At 37.7% G+C, this 9,577-nt stretch overlaps 1 protein-coding gene across 1 annotated transcript in view; it reads left to right on the forward strand.

The window, feature by feature from the left end:
* The window catches only part of ARID4A (AT-rich interaction domain 4A), a 45,724-nt gene extending 36,412 nt beyond the window's left edge, over window positions 1–9,312 (forward strand). Inside the window, exons 16-21 of the mRNA XM_072427650.1 lie at window positions 5–152; window positions 2,492–3,543; window positions 3,976–4,080; window positions 4,441–4,650; window positions 5,355–5,501; window positions 6,325–9,312. Of these exons, the coding sequence (XP_072283751.1) occupies window positions 5–152; window positions 2,492–3,543; window positions 3,976–4,080; window positions 4,441–4,650; window positions 5,355–5,501; window positions 6,325–6,428 (1,766 nt within the window). The 3' untranslated portion in view covers window positions 6,429–9,312. The remainder of the gene's footprint in view (window positions 1–4; window positions 153–2,491; window positions 3,544–3,975; window positions 4,081–4,440; window positions 4,651–5,354; window positions 5,502–6,324) is intronic.
* Window positions 9,313–9,577: the final 265 nt, after the last annotated feature.

Consider the following 9,577-nt stretch of genomic DNA (forward strand, 5'->3'; position numbering starts at 1 on the left):
GAAGAAGAGGACGACAGACTTGAGGAAAAGAAGGAGCTTGATACGACTCCTGGGAGAAGAAGCTTAACTAACAAAGGGAAGGATCGGAGAAGCCGAAAACAAGAAGACTCTGAGAAAGAATCTGATGACGAGGATGACAAATTATCTGATGTGTAAGTGAACTTTGTAAAATGAGATTTTGGTTGTCCCTTTGTTTTAGCGAGTGTTGAATGAAATTTTTTTGGGCACCCTAAAATATGTGGAGTGAGTAACCTGCAGTTAAAGTGAAACTACGTTGTTGGTGGGTGGTGAGCTTCTAACATGATCGCAAGTATGCACATGTTTTCCCTGTGCAGTCGTCCTGCATCGATGACAGCACCAGGACCTGTCATTGCTGCATAGATGGAATGCGCCACCTTTGCTGCCATCTTCATGGAAGTCCTCAGTGGAGACAGATTCTCGATGACAGGTCCTCTTTTGTCATTGGATGATGTGAGTTACATTATCCCAGTGACTGGCTCTGTGTGCAGCAACTGGAGTTTTTATTTTTTTTCAAGGTTAGGTCTTTTTTAAAGGATGCAAATAAATGCAGAAAATTTAGCATCCTAACCCACCAAATGCCTAATTCTGTGGTAGTTTGTAAAAACCTAAAAAACTGCTCGCTTTTCATTAACCTACAACATGCAACTTAATTACCTGCAATGAATACCTGCTGCAGCTTTAAAAACCTTTGGAGCCATAATGGCAACCAAAACTCTAACCCTTTAAGGTAGTGTTGTAATGTGTTGCTAAACCCTGCCTCCATACATTCCTCTTGCTTTATACCTATTATGGTCAGCCTCACTGGCCAGTAGGAAGGCGCAGACAAGCTTTCCCCAGAAAAACAGCCTTTAGATTTATCAGAAAGGATTGGGAGACTGTTGAAGGAATGTGCAGCTTCTAGGTGCCTGCCTTTTTGGCAACAGCACCCCCCACTCTAACATAGGAGTGAGTCCTTGGGTATAAACCTATTAGTCTGAGAATTAAAATTTTTTAAGGATTGGTGATCACCTTTTACGGCATCTATTTTGTAATCTTTTCTTTTGAATGGTTTTTGAATAAATGGTTGTTCTTTTATCATAATAGAAGAATGCTTTGTGATGGCTTCTTTTTTCTGTTCTGTAGGATGCAGTGCTGAAGATCAATAAAGCATTCCTTTTTATACAAAAACAGCACTGTGCTTGTCAACCTGTTTAAAAATCCAAACTGTTTTATATTGAGCATTGCAATTTATTGATCCCAGTCTAAACTTATAAACCTAAGAGGTTATTGATATTGTTCTTTGATTTGGCAGTAGAAATGGGCACCTTCTGAATCCCTACAAAATGGACCATTATAATGATTAAAAGTGGATCTAAGACCCAAATGTTCTATTTTAAGTTTTTTTTTTCTATAGCATTGCGAGGATCAGCTCTTAAAGAAATCCTCTTGACTTGGACATTTCAGGTCAGGCCAGAATCTCCCCTGAAAACTAAGCTGTGCTAGTAAAGGTCTCTGCTTTAAATTTGTGTGATGGTGCCATCCACCAATTCACTACAGCAGCCAGCATAATCAGTGAAGGCAAGTTATATGGTAAAAGACATATAGAACATTTTTATTTGTAGGTTTTTCACCCTGTCCTCTTGGCCATTTTTAATGAAGACTAAAGGTAAAGGACAATTATTTAGTTCTAGCTACCAGAACAGGTAAAAGGGGGGGGGGGGATCTTTTAAGAGGGACACTTGTTACAGTCACATCTTTCTGGAAGGGTTTGCATAACTTTCTAAGGTTGTCTACAGGCTTGGAAAGAAAATCTACGTTAAAAGCAACAATAGGAGCCACTGAGGTCTACCTAAAACTCTGCTCCCTGTGTCTCACAGGGAAAACCCAATCCAAAACCTTCAAAAGTATGGGGTTTGCAGACTCCAAATAGTGAAGGCAAAGCACCTGGCAAACACCCAAAGAATAACACACCTGACAATTCCTCCTTGTCAAATGGATTGGAAGGTAATTGAGCCTATAATCCGATGTTCTGTCACATTCATACACACCGGGCAAATAAAAGCAAGCAAATGAGCCTATTAGTTTGTTTTTTGGGTTGTGAAAGGAAAATAGAACAACCAAAACAATGTCCCAAACCAACACCATTGCTAAAACTATGGTTCTGTGGTGGCATACAAGCTGTGACACAATTAGCGCTTTGAAAAGTGTGATATATTAAGCAAAAAGTCTCTGCAGAGCTGCTTTTTCTGTTATGTTGATAGAGGCAGGGGAAGTATGCTGTAGGACTTAAAATTATCCGTTGTTGAGGATCCATTGGTTAGATCATACATGACCCCCTTCACAATGTCAGGGGACACCTATACTCAAATTTGTTTTTGTTCAAGACGATCACAAACAAGTGTTTTCGTTTTGTTAAAATATTTTTTTGAACTTACAGTATTTTACCTGCTTTTTGTTTTTGTTTTTTTTTTGAACTTCGAATCATTCAAAGAATGGTTTTACCTTCCAAAGTTTTTCAGGTCATTTGTCCTGTAATAGAGCAGGAAAACAGTCCAATAAAGCCAGCAGAAACCCTAAAGCAAGAAGTAGAAGAAAGTGAAGAAATAGTTCAGATTTATGGGAAACAAACAGAGCAGATCGAAGAAATCAAGAAGCATAAAGAAGAAGCAGACAACCTGCCAAAGCCTAAGGGGAGGAGAAGTAAAACAAAGGAGCCTTCTCCGGAGAATACAAAAAGTGTTCCAGCCACTCCGGAAGATAATGTGGTAGAACCTAAAGCAGAACCTGAAATCTTGGACTTTGCTTCATTTGCTGTACTGCAAAGTAAAGAACTGTCCTTTACTCCAAAGGAGGCAGATCTGCCATCTGACCCACTGACTAAGGAAAAGAAAGGGTTCAAAAGGAAACCTGTGGAGCAGACCTCTCCAGAAAAAAAGCCCCGTACAGAGTGTGATCTAGAGCTGCCCATCATCACACCTGAGGAGAAGCCTTCTGAAATCTGTGAGACTCAGGAACACTTTAACGTCATTAAGGAGGAAGAGCTGCAGAATGTAAATGATGAAATGCCCTCTTTAACAGCTGAGCTAGAGCATGTGCAGAGCACCAGAGCTGAGGGCTATGAAATGCCACTAAATGACATCACTGGAATCTCCCACAAGGAGGAACCGGACGATGCCATGCCCATGATTGGCCCAGAGACCCTGGTTTGCCATGAAGTGGATTTGGATGATTTTGATGAAAAAGACAAGGTAGAGGAAATGCCTGTAGAGAAAACAGAGCCTGATACACAGACACTAATTGCCCCTACATTGCCACCTGCTGTGCAGACTCAAACCTATTCTGTGGCTTCCCCCCTTGCACTCAGCCATGACGAGTCTCACAGTATAAAGAGTGAGAGTGATATTACAATTGAGGTGGACAGTGTGGCTGAGGAATCACAAGAAGGTCTATGTGAAAGCGAGTCTGCAAACGGCTTTGAAGCAAGCACCACTTCCAGCAATTGCAGTATGACAGCACAACAAGAAGCAGAGCTAAGAGACAAAGGTATGTCTTAAAAATTTTATACCATTTATCAAACACTCGCAACACAAGTCAAACAATCATTTTACACTTTTCAAGCATTCAGTATTGTACAACATTGGCTTTTGTAAAAATAGAAGAAAACCTGTCTGTGGCATGGGAGATCTTTCTGTATTGTACAAGTAAAGACAACAGGTTTACATTGTCAACACTGACTGCTAGCAGATAGGTAAAGGAGTTATTTGTCTTTAGCAATATAAAAAGTCTCTTCTAGCCAAAAAAATATGGATTTTACTTAAGAATTAACTTCCAGGTAAATGTATACAGTGTATGAGGTGTGTCTGTGACAGACTGGTTACTAAGGTCCTGCCCTATAAATTGAGCGTACGATAACATGTAACACATGACCACAGAGAGACTATTTACAAGGGGTTAATGTTTTTATATATTTCTTAGGCCATAAACGGATAAGTGAGAGCAACCTTGGAACACTAGCAAAGAAACAGAAAAGAACACCAAAGAGAATGAGTGCTTCTTTAAAAATTGAAAAGAATGGAATAGGTAAGCATTTTTTCTTGTATGTGTCTGAAATATTGTGTTATCACATGTGTGCATATTTAAAAATCTGCTAAAATAAGGAATTCTTTTTTTTTTTTTTTTTTTTAGAATTTCCTTGTAATTGTGTAAAAGTAAATATGCTACTTAGAAAACCCAATCCCACTGCAACGTCATGATGTATCACATTCTGAATAATAGCTACACACATGTCCATTTTGTTGTTATTTACCATACATATAGCTGTTAAATGCTTAGGATATTGTCCATGATATACTTTCTATGCTGCTATGCAGTGAATATAATATGCTGCCAATGTTTCTATATTAACTTATCAGTAGATAATAAAGAAGTTTGATTTTTCAGGACAAAGCAGTGACAGCGAGGACCTTTCCGCTCTAGATAGCGCCAGTAAATGTACTGCAATTAAACACACCAATATTCCCAAGCCTCAGAAGATTACAAGGTCGCCAGCTAGAATCACATCACCTCATATAAAAGACCTAGAAAAAGAAAAACATCGAGAAAAACACCAGCATTCATCCCCGAGGACATACAAATGGACATTTCAACTCAGTAAGTCATCCATTAAATACAAAAATGTATTAAAATGCCAACTACAAACAAATCAAACTGTTGTATATTGTGTGTTGACACTGCTGAGTTGAATGCCTCCTGGTGTCTTCTTTGTCTTGAATATTTGAGTTCTTGGTACTTTATGACCACTCTCACCATGCAGTCCACTGAGGGTGTGTAGCATGGTCAAGAAACACTTGTGATCTCAATTCATCGGAATCCCCACAGAGCTAAAATATAAGAATTGCAGGGAGTACTGATCTATCTGGCTTTTTACTTTTGTGTAAACCTCCTAAACTATATATCATCTTGAAATATTTATATCAAGATGTTAAACTATTGTGCAATTGGAATTAATTTGGTACTTCCATGTTACCATTTCCAAGTTTAGACTGAGTAAAAGGTTAGGTTTGGGGGCTGCTGAGAAGATCGATATCTGAATGTGGAATAGTCTTTATTTCAGATACCTTGTAATCTTACCAACATTTTTATGATTAGGTTTACCCCTAAAGGGGTCCATTTTAATATTTGGGGTAAATATATTGAATTGTGAAAAGCATTTATCCTTATCCATCCTACTTTCTTGAAGCACCGTTATCCTAAAACAAGGACAAGAATTTTAACACTTGCAAAGACTATATAGGAACCACTAACCTGATGATCTGGAGAAGTAACATAACTGTTTTGGTGTTTTTCCCCCACAGATGAGTTGGAGAATATGTCTGGCTCAGAGAGGATCGTCTTCCTCCAAGACAAATTAGAGGAAATCAGAAAATACTATATGTCTTTAAAGTCTGAAGTGGCCACAATAGATAGACGGCGGAAACGGTTAAAAAAGAAAGATCGCGAAGGTAAGTTTGTCATGCTTTTTCATCTGTTGTGTTAAATTTTTCAACACAACATCAAATCTGTTTTGCTTTTTTGTTACATTTGTCATTTAGAGAGCAGAGACCATGTTCCCCTCCACCACCCCCATTTATTTTCTGCTCATTTCCTTTTATAGCACGGTTTTCTGTATCACCCTAATAATTAATGTGTAAAGGAACCCAACTTGCAGATTTTTTTTATATTGCTTATATTTCCTGTGCGTGATAGTAATACCCTTCAGATTTGAGATGAATCCCTTTTTCATTTGTACCACACCATTCCATTCTGTGCATTGTGCATACTCTATGCCAGCGGTCGGAGACAGTTTTGGAGGTCTTTGGCTCTGTCTGAGGTGCAACCCCTCCCCCCCTCCCCCCCAAGCCGGTTCAAGGGAAGGACCCTGCTGAGGGGCCGCACCATCCAGAGCTGTGGACCATGTCCCCCTGTATGGATCACAGGCTTAGGGCAGTGAGTGTGTTGTGTGTCTGGAGTGGGCGGGTTCAGGCATCATTAGGTCACTCTGGGGGAAGTTTTTTTTTTTTACCCTTTGAGTGACATATGGCTCCCCACGCATGTGTGGTCTGGAGTCCATTACATTAGTGGTCGGTGACATCAAAAAGGTTGGCGACCACTGCTCTATGCCACTATGAATATTTGAATGCTGTTTTTGTTTGTTTTTTAATGTTAGCCCTGTGAACTGTCAGAAGCTGGCCATGTAATAGGGGTGGTTCTATACCCACCCAATCCTCTCTCTCTCCCCTATGTTTTCGCACAATGTTAAATGTGGCTTTCTTTTTCTTGTTACAGTATCCAACACAGGAGCATCAATGTCTTCAGCATCTTCAGAAACAGGAATGAGCCCTTCGTCCTCTTCTCCCCCACAAAGCACGCTTGCTTTAGAGTGCAGGTGATATGACCTCACTTCCTCTCTCAGCATTCGCTGCCATGGACACTTACCCCCTCTCCCCTTTATTCAACCACACAAAGCACTCATCTGGTCTGACATTGCCAAGAAGTTTTCTTTCCAAATTTCCTCTGCTGGATTGCATTATTTTCTTCCATTTCATTTTTTTTATTCTTATGAAATGAACCAATAATTAGGAATAGGAGACTAGCAGTCAGTGTGCCACAATGGCTTCTTGTTTAGTCTAAACAGAAGAATTACTTTTTTTTTTTTTTTTTTTTCTTTTAGAAAACTCAACATATGTCTGAATAAAATAATTCAGGAGCCCAATAAAATGAATCCCTTCTCTGACCTGATACAAGAAAAAAATGCAAGCGTATAAAAGCAACGACCTTGCTGTTTCAAAGAAAAAAAAATTACATCAGCAGCCGCACCTTTTTTTTGAACAGCTGCTGGAATGCCGAAGTGTTTGTTTTTTGGAAGCACTTGCAATATACAGATAAACTGCCAAAGTCCAATGTATTCAGCAGAGTGCCCAGTTTTTAAGCTGTACTCAAGGCAAAATTAATTGTGAAAGGGAATGTAGTGGACTGAAAACTGCATTTGAAAAAAATTAGTCTTCCACTTTTTTACATGAATTTAGAGCACAGAATTATGCAACTATTTTAAATGTTTATTAATGTTTACAGTGGAATTGTGAATAGGTTTTCAGTGAACTATATTATCCCTTTGCAAATATATTTTGTCTTTTTCTATGTAATTTCAGAGTTTTTATTTTGTTACAAAAAAGACAAAAAGAAAATATATGACAACAGCGAAGTTATTTAACAAGATTTCTAAAGCTGAACTTTTTTTTTTTTTTTTGTGTAAAATAAGGTATTATCTTGCGACTTGTTAAATATATTTATTCAGACATTGGATGTTGTATTTTTATGTATTTTTTAAAATATTAATAAAAAATAAAAAAAATAAGAGAAGGGTCTAGCTAAGTTCTCTTTTCCAATACAAATGTAGCTCTTATCACAATCGTCTGTGCTCAGCTCTACAACATTGTAAAACAATGTTAAAATATTTTATTTTATCTTTTGGCAGTTTTCACCCTTAATCTTTAATCCATCATTTTTTTTATTTTATTTAGTTGCTTCTTTTATTTTTTGGTTTAATACACTGCCAAATTGTTTTTTTTCTTCTCTAACTTTTGAGGAAAGGATTCTCTCCCGTTGTCGAGATGCAGCGTTACAGTAAAGAGACTGTGGGTCATTCCGTAGACGAAGACATATTGTAAATAGATTTTCCTGATGCCTGTATTTAAAGATTTTTGCATATACATTATGTACAAAGCTGATTTTTTTATCAATTTTTTATTCATATTTGTACATTTAAAAGGGTTTTTAACCCCTTTTTCTTCTGTGTTTAATATACTGTAGAATAATGTAGATTCTTTCTTTAAACCAATGTTTCTCAACTTCCTCCTTGAGATACCTTATTAGGTTGTATATTGGGGGAGCAGCTATATACATACAATTCAAATTTTATGATCAGTGTAAATGCGTTTTGGCATCACATCAAAGATGAGTACTTTTTTTGTTTTGTTTTTTTAGTTTTTCCTGGTCATTTGTTACAGCATTCTTGCTACTTCATCTAACAATGGCAAAGGTGGGACTAAATAACAAGGGAATTTTTTAGTTTGGCTCTGCACCCCAAGAGTTTGGCGTGACACGTGAGCGATTCTATGAAGTGAGCTACAAAGCAGGAAGTTGTCACACTGGCAAGATTTTGAAAGTCTTGCATCTGAGACTTTCTGATGGCCAACCAAAAGGTTTGTAACAAATGACAAAGAATGTGAAATCTTAGTTGGGTTTCACAGATTACAGTGTCACTGGCTTAAGTGAATTCTGCATGTGTTTCATTACAGGGAAAGGGAGTGTTTGTTTCTTCCACTTTGTAGTGAATTGTTCATCGTGATGTATGAAGAAATTACTACAGAAAGTCAATGTAAATGGAAGAATCTGCTTACCTTTCTTGCACTTATTGGGAACCTTGCAGTGAAGTTCACTATCTGTGTTCTCTGTTATGACTTAAGCCAAATCACAGTAAAGATGACCACACTCATGTGAATCAAATTTATTTTGTAGAATAAAACAGAAATGGACATAAGGTACAATTTGAGTCACAAAGGATCTTGTGAAATTTGATGTGACAAGGCCCTTGTGGTCAAACACTTATCTTTTGTACATTTCAGTTGTGGTTTTAAGTTTGCCTGGCATAATTAGTCCTTGGTTGTCTATCACTACTTTCCCTGGTAGGTCTCCCTGGAGGCTGTGGCTTGCCTGCCACTGAAACAGCACCCCAATAACTTGTTCTGTTTCCATCTTGCCTTAACTTCGTTTCATCATATCCAAGGGAAAGAGTCGGTTTTGGGGTAAAACCTTTTAAATATGGTCACATGTTGCTTATAGCTCACTACATAGAGCCACAGTTAATGTATTCACATAGTCAATTTTGGCTAGTTGTTAATTTTTCTCACCTAACTAAAAATGTCCCCTGTCGTTTAGCCATTGTAAAAAGTTTTTACCTGGTAATGCTGAGAACAGTGATCAGAAACAACTCTGGTAACTGTTCACAAAAGCCAATAGTCTTTGCTAAATACCAGCATTGAGTTGCATTTACTGAGGAATAATTGTGTTTTTCTTTTTTCATTTTGCTGCATTGTAAATTTGTGAGTTTCTTTCCAGCACAGATAATATAACTTCTTTGTTGCCAGAGGGGTTATTCAGAAAGTACTCCTGTAATATGCACTTTTTTTTCTGTCTTTCTTAAGCAACGAAGGTGTGTGTATGTAAACATCGCTCATTCAAAGAGCATCAATAAAGGCCATGGTTTAAACTTGGGCATTTTTTGCTGCTTTATTATACAGCGCCTCACTTATCCAAACTGCATATGTCAACTCTTATGTAACTCTCATTTTTTTTCCACTGATTCTGTTGAATTGAAAAGAAAAGTGATTGGAGCCAGCTAGATATAGGGAAAAAATTCCCAATCTGGTTTACAGACAGTATAGGAAATTGTCAGTGCTTTGATTGTTTGTTAACATCTGAGTAAAAGAAAATATATCCAGTACACCTCTGCAAAAATGTGTTTTCCCATGTTTTTCCC

The sequence above is a fragment of the Pyxicephalus adspersus genome, chromosome 12 (assembly GCF_032062135.1).
Source record: "Pyxicephalus adspersus chromosome 12, UCB_Pads_2.0, whole genome shotgun sequence".
Taxonomy (NCBI): Eukaryota; Metazoa; Chordata; class Amphibia; order Anura; family Pyxicephalidae; genus Pyxicephalus; species Pyxicephalus adspersus.